Source organism: Pogoniulus pusillus, chromosome 16, assembly GCF_015220805.1.
Source record: "Pogoniulus pusillus isolate bPogPus1 chromosome 16, bPogPus1.pri, whole genome shotgun sequence".
Classification (NCBI taxonomy): domain Eukaryota; kingdom Metazoa; phylum Chordata; class Aves; order Piciformes; family Lybiidae; genus Pogoniulus; species Pogoniulus pusillus.
This window is the reverse complement of record NC_087279.1, coordinates 10372686-10390226: the sequence shown is the minus strand read 5'-3', so window position 1 is coordinate 10390226 and position 17541 is coordinate 10372686. Positions and strand designations below refer to the sequence as shown.

The window sequence follows — 17541 nt, the reverse complement described above, 5'->3', positions numbered from 1 at the left end:
AGAAGAGAAGGCTGAGGGGAGACCTCATTGGTGGTTACAACTACATGAAGGGACATTGTGGAGAGGCTGGTGCTGGGCTCTTCTCACAGGTAACTGGAGACAGAACAAGAGGGAATGGCCTCAAGCTGAGACTGGGCTGTTTAGATGAGATATCAGAAAAAAGTTTTTTACGGAGAGAGTGCTCAGGCACTAGAAGGAGCTGCCCAGGCAGGTGGTTGAGTCACCAACCCTGGATATGCTTAAGGGTGGTTTGGATGTGGTGCTTACAGATATGGTTTAAGGTGAATCTTGTAGAGTAGGATTATAGGTTGGACTTGGTGATCCTGAGGGGCTTTTCCAAGGAGGATGTTTCTGTGAAGACGCTAACAGAAATATAACCAGAAACACAGCAACTGAGAAAAGTGAAATCTCAGTTCTGCTTTCAGCTTTGAACAAACTATTCTGACAAAAACATGTTCACCAAGTCTTATTTGTGTAAATGAGGATGGAACATTCTTGAACTCTAAGCTAAATATTATCAGCATTATGCAGAACTCATAATAATTTGCATTATCAGTAGTAGCACACCACAGAACATTTTGATACTCATGCAAATCTATGGGGGGAAAGTCTCACATTTCTGGACAACATTCAGTTATGACTCATCTTCAATGCACAAAATGAAAGCTCTCAGAACTACAGCTGAACTGACATGATTTTTCATAAAACCTATACCACAAGAGGTTATTGTAAAAAATCAAAACAAAGGAAGAGAAATAACAGTGGTTTAATCCAACTGTCTGCATTTCTTCCTTTAGCATCCAAACAGTGGGGATGTATTTTGCCTTTTCCCACTTTCTGTTGTGGGTAGTATTTAATACTTATAAGGCTTACTTCTTAAGATATGTACTTCAATACTCCAATATAGTTACATAGATTAGGAGAGAAACTCCTTTATACAGAAAACAGATGTTTCACATTTCAAGTTTTTTAACTTCTATTAACATATTAACATTCCAGTTACAATGGGATTCAGTTTCCTTCTTTGCTTCCCAATTTCATCATTGCAAGCAATAACCATAGGAATTTCCTATCTGAAAGGCACCAGAGGAGAACATATATATTCCATGAGGTTATATATATTGAAAGAAGGATATATAGATTCTGAACACTGAAAGAGATTTTACAATAGTCTTCCCCACACTGCTGCAAAAGCATGAATTTTTCAGCTATAAACCAAATTGCTGTGGTGGTTTAGAGCTAACTCTTCAGCCTGAATCTGAATTGTAAGCAAGAAATATGAAAATTCCAAAGATGTTGAATAGAAAAATAGTAAAAGGTAAATAAAATAGGGTATTGGATGCAAAAGAAAAAATAATGGTTAAGTCCATATAACTCAATTTGTTTGCTGGTTTAGTATGTGATTTGCTGCACAAACCTTTCCTTCTTCCTTTTCTTTTCTCTGCTGTGGCTGCTGGCTAATCCCTATGCATTGCTTTGCTAACCTTAGCTGAGACTCCTGTTACGGCTAAGTAGATAGCAGCAGAGGAGCCTGATTTTTCTCTGAGGAGAGCTAGTCCCTTGTTCCCTTGTCCAGTGGGGCGGGGGAACAATTTGAGTTGGGTTTTTTTTGGTGTTATTTCTGAATTGTAAATAATTGTAAAATTACTTTGTATGCACACATTGTATTTTAAGTTTCTATCTTGCTTGTAAAATAGAACTTCATTTTGCTTCCAAACCTTCTGAGCTAGTCTACTGATTTTATTTTGGGGGTAATTTCAACGCACCACAGTTGCATATACTCCATTGGACATTATTTAACTGCACAAATACAAGCCCTTACCATATAATATTTTAGATTATTTGGTCCAAAATTTAAATTTCTAAACACCTATTTAGTTTAAAAGGGAAATAATATCTTAGCCTCATAAATAACTGCATAAATTTACCATCTACAGAGAAGAAATACATCAAGATTCCCCTATAATAAAGCACAATCTGAGGAAAAGAGATATGAGGACTAGCCATAAATAGAGGGAATAAAATAAATGCTGTGAATAGCATAAGGAACATAGACAGAACTAGCACTACAGTTACCAGGTGCATTTGTTAGTCATAGTTGGATTTCTCTTAACTGCTGTGAATGACTTTTAAGATGTGCCTTACTCATTTATAACACTGTAACTGATATGAGGAATCTATTTTGTTTCCAGAAATGCAAGGAATAAAGATAATGTTTTCAGCTTTAAAAAATGCTGATAATGAATTGGAAACATATGGAAGTATGTTCAGACAATCACTAGGTCATTTTTCAGCTGTGTTTAGTTTGCAGCTGGTGGCCCTAACAGTGACCTACACTCTCTGTCTAATTCATTGAGCCTTGGAAATCGTTACAGCTTTTCCTAAATACAATGGAGGTGTTTACACAGCTATTTCATCTTCAGTACTTTTTCATCATTCTGAATGTTGAGAAATGTTCTAAGTTTTCCCTCTAGACAAGGTGACCATTTATTTTACATTTAAAACTGCCTTTATCTGCTCTTGACCTATGAAGAGCACTAAACACCAGATTCCACTCCAGACGCTATAGAAAATTTAATCAGCAACACAGATTCTGGACACTTTACCTTCATTTGTCTTGCACCTCCATATCTTCCCTACCTCTACCATCTATACTCATCCAACTTCTCTTTTATTCTCTTTTTACACTTCCTTGTCTAATTTGATACAAGGCAATATTAACAAGTAAATTTTATACATATTCTGTCTGTAACCCTTTTCCCCTATAGTTATAAGCAAAAACCAGAGAGCAGGATGCCCTTGTTAAGACTGACTTTGAGTCCCTCTGCTATAAGTAAGGAATTTTTATAGTTCATTTACACCTTCTGCTACATTTCATATCTTACAAGTTTCTAGCGAAGCAACTTCCATTCAAATTTAAGCCATCTAGTAAAACAGTCCTTTCAAATGTCTAACATTTCAGATGAAAGTATGCAGTGAGGAAAGTAGTCAGTGAAAATGAGATACTACAGGGAAAACAACAAAAAAAAGCACATCTGAAAGATCAGAAACCATACCATAAACACATTATCCAGGCCCTCTTCAAAGGTTGCAGCTTACTTCGTTAACAAAAACTTTTGTTTTAGGTGTTCAGAAAAGAAACCACCTCCTAAGAGCATAGGTCCTTGTTTCAGAATTCTAGCAACAGACAGCTATACATCAAACATGGGAGCTCTACCAGTGCCTAGAAAGCATTCCCTGCTTGCTAAGCTGAGCACTTCCTTTAGCTTTCCTGCTGACAATGCACATGAACCACATTTTTCATTTCAAGTGATCTAGATATTGTGGTTATTTTCTCTTGTTTTGAGCAAGAACAAAGCAGCACCTGTGCTGAAAGAAGCAATACTATCCCTTCACTGTTTGGAGTCATCAGCACCCATTCCTTGCTTCTGCTGCTTTGAGCATCTGTTAGATGGTGACCAAAAAAAATTGTCTAAATTCTTGACTATTTTCCTTCTACCTGGCACAAAGGATGACAAGTAGATGAAAGAGAGGACAGGTATACTACTTTATTTGGCACTGACAGTTTAACAGAAAAACTAATCTATAAGGTAAACCTTGATGACATCATGCCTAATTAATGTAAGGCTCTGCAAATGTATTCATAAGTGTTCATGAGTTTCTTCTAAGTGCTTAGATAACAGTGGTGAGCACACACATTAAACAAGGTTTTTGTGGTAAGTGCACCACTGGAATCTTCTGAACCTGATGACCCCAGACTTTTGACAATGCTTTCTGCAGAAGCTGTTATTAAAGTCCTCGAATATTCCAAAGCCTCTTCTTCTTTTGCAGATCAAAGCAAAGAAGAGTTTTCTTGCATGAAAACTTCCTGAATGTTCAAGGCCTCATTTCTGTAGTAATTTTCCAACACTTTAAAAATTTGTCACATAAGGAAAAAAACCTAAGCTATTCTCAAGATACTGCAGGTACAGAGGATTTCAGTACTTACTAAATAAATTCTTGTATGGATATAATAATAGTATTTAATATTTTATATCAAGCTTCCTGCTTCTGTATTTAATACTTCTGCCTTAGAAGGTTTATCCTTTGATTACACTGATGCCTCAGAATCAGACAAAATCTTAATCTGGATGTTCAGTGGGAGGGTGGCAGCTGCAAAGCAGAGCTGCTGTTATGACTTCTGAAATGTGTATGAAACCACACGGGATGGTACCAGTCTTGACACTACAGCAGTGTTGTCCCTTCCTCAACAAATCTCCCCTTCTAAGACACAGAGTACTTCAAAGTTCTGCAGCAGAAAACACCTTTACAACCTAGCCACTTCAAATCTTCTGTTGCTTGTACTGTCCCAGCAGCAGAGCAGTCAGTGTGCTTCAGAAACCAATTTCCATTATTATTGAGCCTCTTCCCTTTACTTTTCAGCAAAATTACCACCATCGAGGAAGGTCCAAGTCTAAACTATGACACAGCTTAGCTCATATGCAAATTAAACAACAACAAAAAAAGAGAAGTCCTAATGAGTTCAGAAAGTGCTAACTGTCTATGGACTGGAAAAAGGTTTAGAGAGCAAATGGCTGTAGCCACTCTCCAGTTTGCAGATTTACTACAGACATCTGGCTTCTAAACAAGGCAGCACTTACAAGAAAACTTAACCCAATAGGTCCAATGTTTATCCTCAAAATTGCTCTATCTGACAGTGCTATCTAGAAAAAAAGAGAAATGTAAATCTGAATATACTCCCAATAGATTTTATTGCTACATTCTTTTTAAAGACCCCCAAAAGCTACTTTGTGAATTTGCAAGTTGATCATCTGGCTCCCATTTGTACTGACTGCCAAAAACACATACTAAGGAAAAGGATGGGGGAGGAAGAAGTGCATTAGAAATGCAGGAAACTGCTGCAGATGACAATTCTACACCTGGACAATGTTTACTAAGTTATCTACAGAAGTGAAGAGAACTTTACCCAAAACAAGTATTTGTCATGAAAACAACTTTTCAATAAACCATCTGACAAGTCATTCAATGGAGCACTTAGCAATTAACAATTAACTAATTGTCTGAGAATCCCAAACATACACAAAATTCTATAAAGTATTTTTTCTTTCCATAGCTCTTTCAGACTGAAAAGTTCCCATACTTAGGTGAAGCTTGTCTAAACATATACAACCTTTTATTACTCATAAAACGTGACTAACACAGTATATGAGTGCTTTGCCTCTTGCCTCTACCTCTGGCTCAGCCAGAAAGCAGCTGCTTTGTCTCTTAGTTAAACCATTAAACAAAATGGATAACACATGCATTGTTATAGACCTCCAGTCTGCACAATTAGTGTTTGATTTACAGAAAAAGTCCATTGCCACACCGCAGAAGACTCTCCTACCCAAAATATGATGAGCCAGACACGCTTTACTTTCACAAACGTTATTAGAAGCACAACCCCCTTACTCCAGGATATTACCTCTTACCCTGGGGAAAGAATGCTGGCAAAGCATTTTTTACCCCATGGAAAGCACTTTTAAGACTGTCAGACTTTGAGAGGATTCATTTCAACAACGTGGATGTGATTCACAACTGCTCTTTAATCAATCCACTATAGGTTAACCTATAGATCAGGATATCTGGGTTTATGACAATCACAGAAGACCTTGGAATCTGCTAGAACGGTAGGTGGACTTTTTTTCCTAAAGGCATATTAAGCCAGAGCTCAAGTAAAACACTTAGAACAAACAGAAGAAAATTGCTGTGTAAAGGTTTATTTTTTAAGTGATTGCATATGCATTTAAAGTGTTTTAAAGATGATGTTTAGAGCCTCCTCCCCCTGCCTGATAAGTGCACAACCTGTAAAATATTCAGGGGTCATCACTTTGCCATTTACTTTTAAATACAAAGGCAATGAGAAAATACAGCTATGGAGCATTTAGGTTTGCAAATCACTATTTTGACATCCTAGAAAAATGTATTTGAACCTCTCTCTTTTTAATTAGCTCAGCTACACATATACCAAAGACTGCATAGAATGCTATAAAAAAACCTCTTGCTATTACCAAAGTAACACACTGGGAAACAAGCAAATTCAGTACAGATATTTTCCTTATTAGCTAGAAAATATTTATTATTTCTCACTCTAAGAAATTTAAGAATAGATTTTGTAATACTAGAGCCTAATTAAAGGATATGAAGAGTTAAAAGTTGTTCCATGCTCCTTATGCGTTAGAAACCCCTGCCAACTAGTCCTCTAGGCTTTAAATATTGTTTTGACGGATTGCATTTTCATTTGCCGTCACAAAGGAAGTATTCTCCATAGCCAACGCGCGAGCAGACCCTCACCAGCTCAGTGAAAGTCAGAGACACTGCTTCGTGCAAGAATGAAGACTTTGCAGACTGCTCTTTTTCTGTTTGTCTTTGTACCTCTGGTAAATTCAGCACCACCTCTACAGCAAGAATCACTCCAGTTCTATGAGTATGATACAGATGTTTCCATGGGAAGCCTGGTCCAACAAGATTATGAAATGCAATCCAAGGATTTAAGAAAGGTATTTTATTTATTTTATCGGTTTAATAGTTCAGTTGCTAAGCATTGTATGAATAAGGTGCTGCATGCATGTATGCAAGGTTCGTGGAAAACTCTTACAATAGGAAAGCATACAATTGTTTCCAACCTAGGGAAAGCCACTCCAACTAAAACCACAAAACTACTCCCCTTGCTGCAGTCTGAGAAACCCACAAAAGACAGACTTTCACAAATCAGACTGAAGTATACTTGTAGCTATGCGTCTGCTGTTGTAAATGTTTCAAGAATGTGCTATACTAATATAGAGTTTGAGCAAAATTGTATTAACACAGTAAGTTTGTTTAAAGACAACGTGAGGGTTTGTATTTAGGATGTTTCTTCGCTTTATAAACGTGATATTTAAACAATACTTTTCCCTGTAACCTGCCAGCATAAACCACAGCTTCTCTTTTGACTTAGCAAACTAACAAGTTTTTTGCCTTAGTTTTTCCAGGGGTGGGCCGTTTGGGGTTTGTGCAGATCAACAGGTTAGCAGTCCTGAACTACTATGGAACGTCCAGCCCTGAAGTAGTCACCTACATGATTAACACTTTGCGTCTTAAAGGTAGCAATAGAGGTTGCACCTCATGGCACTCACCAGCACCCCCAAGCGGTCAGAGCTGAACTTCTCCCATTGTGCACTCCATGCATGCCAGTTAACTTAAACATTCCAGTAGAAGACATTAATAGGAGAGTGAAAGGAAGTTTTGTACTTGGCTGGCACGGACAGTTAAAAGCCTCATACCTCTGTTCAGAGTGCCTGACAGGACATAAGTGATACACATGAAGAGAATGAGCTACAACTGACTAGGAACAAAAGCTAACAGTGACTGTCCCGAGACCAATTGCCAAGGAAAATACCACATATGCAAACAGCACAATCACAACTAAATATTAACAAGTCCAAGTAAGTTTTTAGTAATATGAGCTGCACTTGTTACATTAACTAAGTCTAACATCACTCTACAAGAATACACTACTGTTCAGTAACAAGAACAGTAAGGACTCTACCTACAAGGAAATGGTACCAAGAGTGCACAAACTAATCAAAGCCTGTACTGGCAGTGCTCTATAGTAGAGGTCTTCTGAAGGCCAACAGTTCTGCTCAGGATAATTCTAGGAATGCAGCCGGTCATTATTTCCATCAGGTCAGTTCTCCAATGACATGTTGTTCTCTTTACAAAATAATAAATTAGTTCCTTATGTGCAACAAATGCATCTAGACAAGTTCCAGCATTCCCATTTTAAAACATGGGATGCACAAACAAATCCTCTATTCATTTGTTGCACAGAATTCTAGCTCCCAGAATATTTCAAGTGTTAACTGTAAGTGAAATACATGCCAACAATCTCCTCAAACATGCTCAGAAATCTATCTTGCATGACAAGTTTAACTCCTTACTGCACGTTTGCACACACAAGATACTGTGCTAGAACTGCACTTGTATGCACAGGAGAAAAGTTTTTTAGTGAAAACACCAGAAGAAATCTATTTGTGTTAGCAACCAACAAAATGAAGTGAACTTCACTACTGGGGAAAAGGTCAGCCAAGCAAAATGTATTACAATGACTGTTATATGAAACCACAGCCACCCCAGTCTTGAATAAAATACCAGAAGTTTAAACATATGAAAACTTCATTTCCACTACAAAACCACCATCCAGTTAGACACTGTCTCATATCTAGAGTAATTAATTCCATTCAGTATGAACTATCAGTTTTATAGACATCTCTGTGTTGTACAGATGACTCTTTAATTTGCAGAAGTTTTAAGATGCTTAGGGTATTTAGATGTGGAGCAAAGTAGAAGAGGCAGGCTGAATTTAAGTATGTGGGCCCCTGCTGTTTCAGTGCACTCCTTACATGTGCAGGTAATGAACTCTCTGTGGTTATAATCCAAATAATCTTCTGCACTGATACTCCATAACTAGGAATGTTTCTAGCTGACCAGGAAATAGTTCCAATATATTGGTTATTTATACTACTGGGATTTTGAGGTTTAGGATTTGCTGTTCGGATTGCTCTTGCTTTCTGGGGGGAGAAGACAGGACATCTGTTGTTTATTTTGTAGATTTAACAGTGCTGCGGTTTATTTGCTGTTGACATTTCCCACTTGCAGCAATCAGTTGCATGTTGTACTCTGCAAAGAACTCACATGCATATTTTTTCATAGATCGCACCTCAAGCGGGATCCTGTGCTTGTAGAAATGAACACCTGGTACAGATAAGCTATGTCAGCAAACATTTTCCAAACAAACCTATTAAAAGTGTCCCTTATGAGCCAGATTACCATGACAGGAGCACAGCTGTTCTCTTTAAAGTCCATGTACAAAGAAGTGTCTACTGACACAGACACCACAATCAAGAACTGTGTCTTCACATGCCTCATCAATGTACCTACTCAAGCTAAATATTTCCTCAGAAACTTTCTGTAAGAAAGCTCTTAGACTACAACTGCTGCTGACAGCATTCCAACTTGGGTATAAAATTCTTACTGGAGTAAACCAGCCTATCCCAACCAAGAGGCAAAATGAGGCCCAGCCAGCACAGACAGATGCAGGGAAGAGCCAAGGGATGGATGATTCATAGGCTAGAAAAGGGTCAAAACGACAGTGGCTGGCCAAGACATTTGTTTCTCAGGCTTTATGTCAGTCTTGAGGGTTTTATTTTGCAGAATGAAAAAATTCCCACAGTAAAGTATATGCAAGCAACCAAAAACTACATAACAATAAAAAATAACTTGACATCATATTACTGTCACATTGCTATTGTAGATGAACTGTGTACTACATGCCTGAAGTGGGGCTGGGGGAGACACACTTGACTTGTGAGCACTCCCATGTGCAAGAAGCTCTCCTCCAGAAGGGACAATAATCCCACAAGGGACTGATCCTTAAGCACATTCCAAGACAAACATTTTCCACACCAAATAGTGTATTTTTTGTCATGTTTTCAGTAGTCCTGCAGACCAAAAAGCACATTGTCTTACTCTGTCCTGCAAATATTCCTTACCAAAAAAAGACTATGAAAAATGCCAGATGAGAAAAACTGCCATAGTCAATCTAAAACTCCTTTAACTGTTACATATGCAAATCATTGTATAACTCACTGTATACCATAATGCAAGAAACAGAATGCAATTCTCTGAAATTCCTACAGTATTCTCTGGAAACCTGAAACCACTATTTCCTGCTTCACAAAAGGCCCTTTTGGTTAGCAGCCCAAGTCTTAAAACATACCCAAGTGCAGCCAATAGAAAGAAAATGCTAAATTTCAGCCAATACCTGAAAGGAATAAGTTTATAAATGAAGATGTCCTGCAACTGAGAAGATACAGTGACTATCTCAACAGGGAGTTCAGAATACCTTTAAATGCAATACTACTTTACTGAGATTATTTTGGAAAAACAAAACAACAATCCCAAAACCAACTTACATGCCAAGAATCCTACCAAATTTTGCATGATGATCTCTCTTCAGAACTCCAGCTTTTTGCAGACACCTATCACTTACATTCCCATCCCCATCACAGTCTATATTTTCTCTCTAAGTCTACTGTTCCTTCCTAAAGAACTTCTAATAGACATTAGCATCACCACCTTCCCTTTTTGCCTTCCAAAGCGAATAGCTTGTGTACAAAAGGGGCAGCACATATTCTTACATGCTGGATGACTAGCAGCAGCTTAGAAAGGAAATGTCATCACAAAGTATGTCATAGGAAGGTCATTTCTAAAAGATGTGCTATTTCAGACCCTTCTAATACTCTGTGGTTTCTTGCTTGCTGTTTCTTTTTTTTTTTAATAACATGTGCTCTCATACAAAGGATGGAACAAATGTTTCTCTTGACACTTCTCTAATACTGCAAGGGGATGACGGAGAACGCAATGTGCCACCAACAAAAGACACAAGTAAGTGTATTTATATGAAAGCTATCCAAAAGATATTCCATATAAAAATGTAATATTCTGAGGATGACAAGGGATATAGAATTAAATCTTTTAATTTATGAATGTCTTTCATATCTCCTGGGGAAAGTCTTCTAACTTCTGGAGTAGGCTGAAAAAAAATTTTAAAGGATCCTCAGGTAAACTCCAAATGCACAAACCCAGGCTTATAAGAATTTCCACACACTTACCCAATCACATTTGCTCCAGAGATTTACCCAAGTTAAATAAGGCAAGATAACCCAGAAAAACAAAATACACCCAGCAATAGGTTCCATGGTTTAATCAATTAAGGATGGAATATGATGTGCTGAAATTACTTAAGCAGATGTCTTCAAAGAACTGGCTATGCTTACAGTTTGCATCTGATGATCAAGGAGCTCAGTGGTTGAAGCAGACATCAGGAACATTCTTCACAAGCCTATGCTTCCAACAGGCTCTGAGGTACATTGTCCAGATTTCTCCTAACAAGCCATAGCAATTTCTAAACTTCAAAAGAACATTTTTTTTTGTCTGACGAACAGAGCATTGAGGAGACGACACACATTCTGGGTGTATCTGTGATCTAAGCTTCCAAAAATAACTGATGATTAGGCAAGACCACTGCAGTGTCAATCTCCACAACAGTTTTAATCAAGGTTAGTTATTGCCAAATAGTATCTGGCAGCAAGCTTCCATCAGAAGTGGAACAAATCTGTGAGAAGCCCGGAGCTCCTAGACCCAGACAAGCATAAACACTGCTGTCTTTTAAATAGCCACAACACTGTTTCACAATCATTTTCCATGTCCTGTGCTCCAGCATATGACAAATAAGACACTAAATCAAGAGGCAAGTGGGGCACGTCTGAAGCCTAACAGGTGGTTATATTCACAAAGCTAAATTCAAAATCTCCACAAGATCTCTGCAAGAAAACAAGAATTATTATACACACTGGGTTGGCTTCACAGTATTGACTCGCTATTTCTGTAATACTGGTTTCAGAACCATCTTTTATCATGTGGTTAAAAACTACCTAGCAGCACCACAATGACCCCTACTGTAAACAAAGCAGTGGAGAAGCTAACTGAAAATCTCACAATAAAGAAAATACTATAAACCAGATTGCAACTGTGAGAAAACTGGATTGAAAGCCACATTCACTACATGGTTGTTTCTACTGCTGTCATACAGGATTAATGCAAACCAGAAAGTACTAATGCTCTCCTAATGTCCGTGAGGAAAGGGATGGGCCACAATGGGCTCAAACAGCATAAAAAAAAAGACAGTTTCTCTCAGTACTTAAAATAACAGCTACAAAAAAACCTCAATAAAAAATTGAAATAGACTACCTAGTGTACTTACAGAATTCTCATTGCTGGAGGCCATATATAAAACATTAAACAATATAGCTGCTAGTACAGAGGGTACATGGCCCTGCCAGGAATGCTCCAGTGTAACTTAGGCACTGCCAGATGTTCCTCCTGCATGGATTTCTCTTAGCAGACAAATGGTTCTAAAGATGACAATGGTTCTAAAGACAGAGCTTGTCATCCTCAGAATCAGCCAATTAAGGAAGGAAACTGAATTAAATCAATCAACAGTATATCAAGACATGCTCTGCTAAGGACAAAGAACATACATGGGGAAATTAGGCACAGCAAAAAAATGCAAAACTCAAAACTAAATTTGGGACACTAAATCTATTCAGACCTTGATGTCAACAGAATTTTTTTAATCTAATAATGGGAAATCTTAACACACAGCAGAGGATATTCTCCTGTAAATACTTAAGCTTAAGATACTTGAACACCTTTCAACTATCTACTCAAAATAATTTGCTTTCAGATTTGCCTACTTGTCTGTTATGTGTGTGTCTAAGCGGATCAGTGTACTGTGAGGAAATAGACATCGAAGCTGTCCCCCCACTGCCAAAGGAAACAGCCTATCTCTATGCACGGTTCAACAAAATAAAAAGGATAGCAGTCTCAGATTTTGCTGACATTAGTAAGTAATGGTCACATTTAAATTCCTGCTTATTTGATAGTGTATTTCAAGTTGTTAGTCCTTGATAGTACACCAAGATTATCAAAATAAAGATGTGTTTTATATTTCCCTATCATGTGTATTACTTAATTCAATGATTATATTAAAAGAAGAACTATGAAGGCTCATGTACACATCTTTATCATACAGGGAAAGTACAGATCAGTACAAATAAAATTAAACTCTGCATCTCATCCAGTGCTATCTCAGCGTACAACAACATACAAGTATCTAAAATTGTACTGTCTCTCTGAAAACAAAACTCAAGGAAACAAAATATTAAATATTTTCCTGACCATTATTCTTAAAGTTTAAGACAAGGAAACCCAATTTCATATTTTAATAGAATTTACATTTGCATAGCACAGTCAGGATAGTGTAGTTAACAATGTAATATTTAAGATATACAACCATGCACAGTTTACTTGCCATATCATAAATTTAGTATTAAGATTTCAATTTCTTTTGTGTAAAGCTACCTTGAGAAGAATTGATTTTAGTGGAAATAGGATAGAAGAAATAGAAGATGGAGCCTTTTCAAAGCTTCTGTTATTGGAAGAACTTTCTCTTGCTGAAAATCGACTTATAAAACTTCCTGTTCTACCTCCCAAACTAACAACATTTAATGCAAATCAAAACAGAATCAAGAGCAGAGGAATCAAAGCAAACGCTTTCAAGGTAAGTAAACTCCAATAATTTAAGTAACTGAAGTAAATTAAATTGGTAACCAGACTGCCCAGCATACTGATAAATGGATCTTTCTGTATTTCTGTAATCTATCACAAAAAAGCTTTCCAGCCTTTGTTTTGTTTTTAAGAAACTTTGGAACAGCAGTTCCTTATGCAGTCACTCTCTCATCTCTTTCATATAAAAAAAAATGTATTTCTGTGAACTATCATACCTACTTCCTTTCTCTCTTAAAATGCAAGGGAAAAGTCAGTTCAAAATTGATGTCTCTAAAATACAGTTATGAAGATCACATAAATACTAATAAACAAGGATTTAGCCCTACAGGAGCCTCAAGTTTTGCAAACAATAAACTGACACTGAAATTTCCAAAACAAGGAAGGTCTTTTTCCATGAGTTTCTTGTTGCAATAGAATGAAACATTCACAGCAAAACAACATCTCATGTTAGATCACTCGCACCACTTGTTATTCAATTTGGAGAAAAACAACGATGCCTTGCAACAGGTACAAAGCACTTAACCTCAAATAAGCAACACCAGCATTAATACTCTCTCCTTCTTTTTAACAGAAGCTGACAAATTTGGCCTACCTCTACTTAGGACACAACGCACTGGAATCTGTTCCCCTTAACTTACCAGAAAGTCTGCGTATTCTTCACCTGCAGGTGCTTTTCCAGTATTTCCTTACAGTCTGTTCTGAAGAGTCTCTCAAGTTGCATACTTCGAATCAAAACTGCTGACCTTTTAAAGAGCTTACACTGCAGTTTTCTAATGGTCCTCCAAATATAACAATTTACTTCTAAAATCCATATGGCCACAACCATTTAGGGTTCAAAAGTTGAACTAATTACCACACAAGGATTCCCTGGCTCTTTACTCAAAGATAACAAAGGTCAGGTTGGACAAGGCCTTGAGCAGTCTGGTCTAGTGGAAGGTGTCCCTGCCCATGGCAGGGGGGGCTGGAACTGGATGATCTTTAAGGTCCCTTCCAACTCAAACCATTCTATGATTTCTCATTAATTTCTCTGTATCAAGGATAGGAAGATGTCTGAAGTAGTAATAGTCTTTTGACCTACCATACATTGCAAACACCAATCACCGCATCAAACTGCTAATCAGCTCATTCATTGATCTGAAGAGATTTGATTTATACATACCTATGGTACACTCAAATCAATCTTCATGACAATGAAACAGCAGGGTACAAGGAATAAAACTGATGCTAGAAAACACGCCAACATTTGTAAAAGGGTTGCATATAAAAGGGTGTGTCTATGTCTCTGTCTCTGTGTGTATTTACAAAGATTTGTTTTGTTCTGCAGTACAACAACATCACTACGATCACCGATGACACGTTCTGCAAATCGAACAACACCCGCTACATCCGCACAAGCATGGATGAGATACGGATGGAAGGCAACCCAATCCTCTTGGCAAAGCACGTTAATGCTTTTAACTGCCTGAGAACACTGCCTGTAGGGACGTACTACTAGCCACGGCTCACGTAATGGCACATGCCACGATTGAAACATGGTGACAGAAGATCATTCTTTTCCCCTTGTTTACACTTTGTATCCTCTCCCTTACTAATGCCGTTTGCCTACAGAACCTTCTACTATCTTGAAATGTGGCTCTCCTCCAAATCAAGTATTTCTAAACAGCCACTTGATTTAGTGATTACAGTGTCACCCATGCTTTCAGAAGCTTCTGTTAATGGAAGTGTAAAAATACATATATGCACACATGTTTTCTCAGCTTTTATTTCCCCACATATCCTTTATGTGTAGGTAAAATCAAAAGTAACTGCTTGTTCGCATTGTTTACCAGTACCCAGAACAATCCCTGCATTTTACCTTCACATCAGAGCACAACATTCTTTGTGCAAGCCACAGAAGAAAAATGTCTTAATTCCAATCCCATTTTTTGAAAACAAAACTTTCAGCTGACTTAGAAAAGTGGACTGGATGAAGTTGCACACAAAGCAAAGTTTGTTTAGAAACAGAACTCCTCAAACCTTAATTTCATTAAATCTTCCTTTGTAATTTGGTTTGTGGAAAATGAGTGTAATTCCTGCTCAGGCTCAGCATACCAAGAAACAGAGCAAGTGCAACTTTTCAAAGATGCATTATGTCGTCTACTATTTTGTTTTTAAAAGGTTAGGAGTGTGTGTATATAGATACAAGTATCTTATTTTTCACACAACATATTTTTCATTGAAATATATAAATTTCGCTCAGCTGTACTCAATTTTTCCAACACCAGCCTCCTGTTTTAACACAACAGTCAATATACAGCATAATAAGACTCCAGGTATCTTTGTTAATAATAGGTTTAGACCAAGACTTGTTCTACTTATTTTTCTTTACAAAGAAATGTGACAACACCATTAACAGCAAAGACAAATATTTTTAGGGGGAAATAAACAAGATTAGGGTAAATGCCAGCACAGAGAAACAGAAGTACCCTTGTACAGCAATACTTTCATTCATTAGGGAACAAAAAAAAAATGAAGTTAGATCTTTTGAATGAAGAAGAAAAATTTGGCCTATCATTAATCTAAAACTACTGTTAACTTGAAGCAAATTAAAGTAGTATCATTTCACTCAACTACATTAAGCCATGCAGCATTTGGATATGTGCAGGCCGCAGTCAGCTCACCTAAAACTAATTGAATAGCATGTTATCAGTTATGGCTGCACAGCTCTAGAGCTGACAGCTCAGTTGCAGTTTCTCCACTCAAATACCTACTGTAAGCGTATACTTTTCATATAAATGAATGCCAAGAGTGCCAGTTGCTATCAGATCAACCCCATACTAATTTTGAAGCTAGTATAGATTCCTAATTTGTAGAAATAGTTAAGCAAACAACACATGATGATGTATCACTGCATCTAGAATCCTGTTTTTACAAGGTATTTTGTATTATTGTTGTTTATTTTATTTAGTTAAGCCTTGATTTTTTAGTGCTTGTGCTATGGGGAGTTAAGTGCACACTTAGTTCTCAAACTCAACTGACTTTCAGTCACTTCTCAAGTAACCATGACAAACTTCAACCACAGACTTACCCTTCTAGAAAGGGAATGCAATTATGCAATGGAATGAATGAATGTTTTTGCTCTGAACCCATTACATAGCAAACTCAGTATTTTCCATTTAAAGTTATTTGGTATAACAAGACAGTAATTTCATTGTCTTAATACAACTGAGAACAAAACCAGGCCAAACATCAAGAATACTATGTCCCATGTAAGTCACAAAACTCTGATGTTTCCAGGTTTGTAGCAAGAGATTAAAAGTAGACTCAAAGTATGTAAAAAAATACATTCCAATTCCAAGCCAAATTTATATTAACAAAAAAAACCAAAAAGCCACCAATTCTCCTATCCCTCTACTGCGAGATGCCTAAGATGGAGAAAACACAGCTAGAAGTGGAAGTGTAGACACATTACACAAACAGTGCCTTCTGATCTTATCACAAACCATTGTCACTAAATCAAGCTCTTTCCAGCATTAATAGAATCAGTTAATATCAAGATTTTTCCTCTGTAAACAACTGCTGTGCATACACAAGTCTATGCACATTTAAGTAGTATGTACACATGTAAACATTTGAAGACCTAATCACTACCACATTAATTTTACATTTGAATGCTGTATATATTTTTTGAAGTACTAAATATCATCACTAACACTAATTAACACTTAAATATATTACGTGCAAACCAAAGTAAACAACCTTCTGAATGCCTCATGCAGACAACAAATCATTTGAGATATTGTAATTTACTTTTCTCATTCTTGGCAAGTTAATTCATCAAAATATTACATGAGAAGGGATTCATTATGCAGGAATTTTTGCCTTCTGTTTGTATGACCAGTACTAACATCAAGTTGAATGTACACCAATCTGTTTTTCTCCTGTCACTCTTTTCTGTTCTGTATTTCCAATAAAACTTGAATCTTTGTTTTTCTTGTTTATCAACATCAACTTCAACAATCCGCTCTCTCAGCAAAGCCAACACACTTCAGCTGTTCAGCCTCATGGCAGGCTGAGGGTGTGTCTAGATCAGAAGATGATTTGCAGATGTAAATTCATTTTTCAGACATAATATTTATTGTGGCTCCGTAGCAAGGCCTGCCACACAAGTATTGCAGTACAGAAGCCATGAGGACACTTCGCTCACCCCTTCAGCATATTTAAAGCACAACCTTGTAGATTTTTTTCAGAACAGTAAAGGTGCAGCAGCAGAAGGTAGAAATGGTATGCTCTGCTCTCGAGTGTGTGTGTGAAGCATGCAAGTTGTAGATAAATCTATTTCAGTAAAATCCAAAA

The 17541-nt window shown here is 37.2% G+C and overlaps 2 protein-coding genes across 2 annotated transcripts in view; one reads left to right on the top strand and one right to left on the bottom strand.

Annotated features, from left to right (window-relative positions):
• Positions 1 to 17541, bottom strand: part of CENPP (centromere protein P) — a 135112-nt gene that overhangs the window by 104275 nt on the left and 13296 nt on the right. The window lies entirely within an intron of this gene.
• Positions 5631 to 17172, top strand: OGN (osteoglycin). Its single transcript, XM_064156386.1, has 7 exons — positions 5631 to 5666; positions 6292 to 6536; positions 10377 to 10461; positions 12323 to 12481; positions 12996 to 13198; positions 13778 to 13873; positions 14531 to 17172. Exons 2-7 carry the CDS (start codon positions 6369 to 6371, stop codon positions 14699 to 14701), a joined length of 882 nt encoding a protein of 293 aa, XP_064012456.1. The 5' UTR covers positions 5631 to 5666; positions 6292 to 6368; the 3' UTR covers positions 14702 to 17172.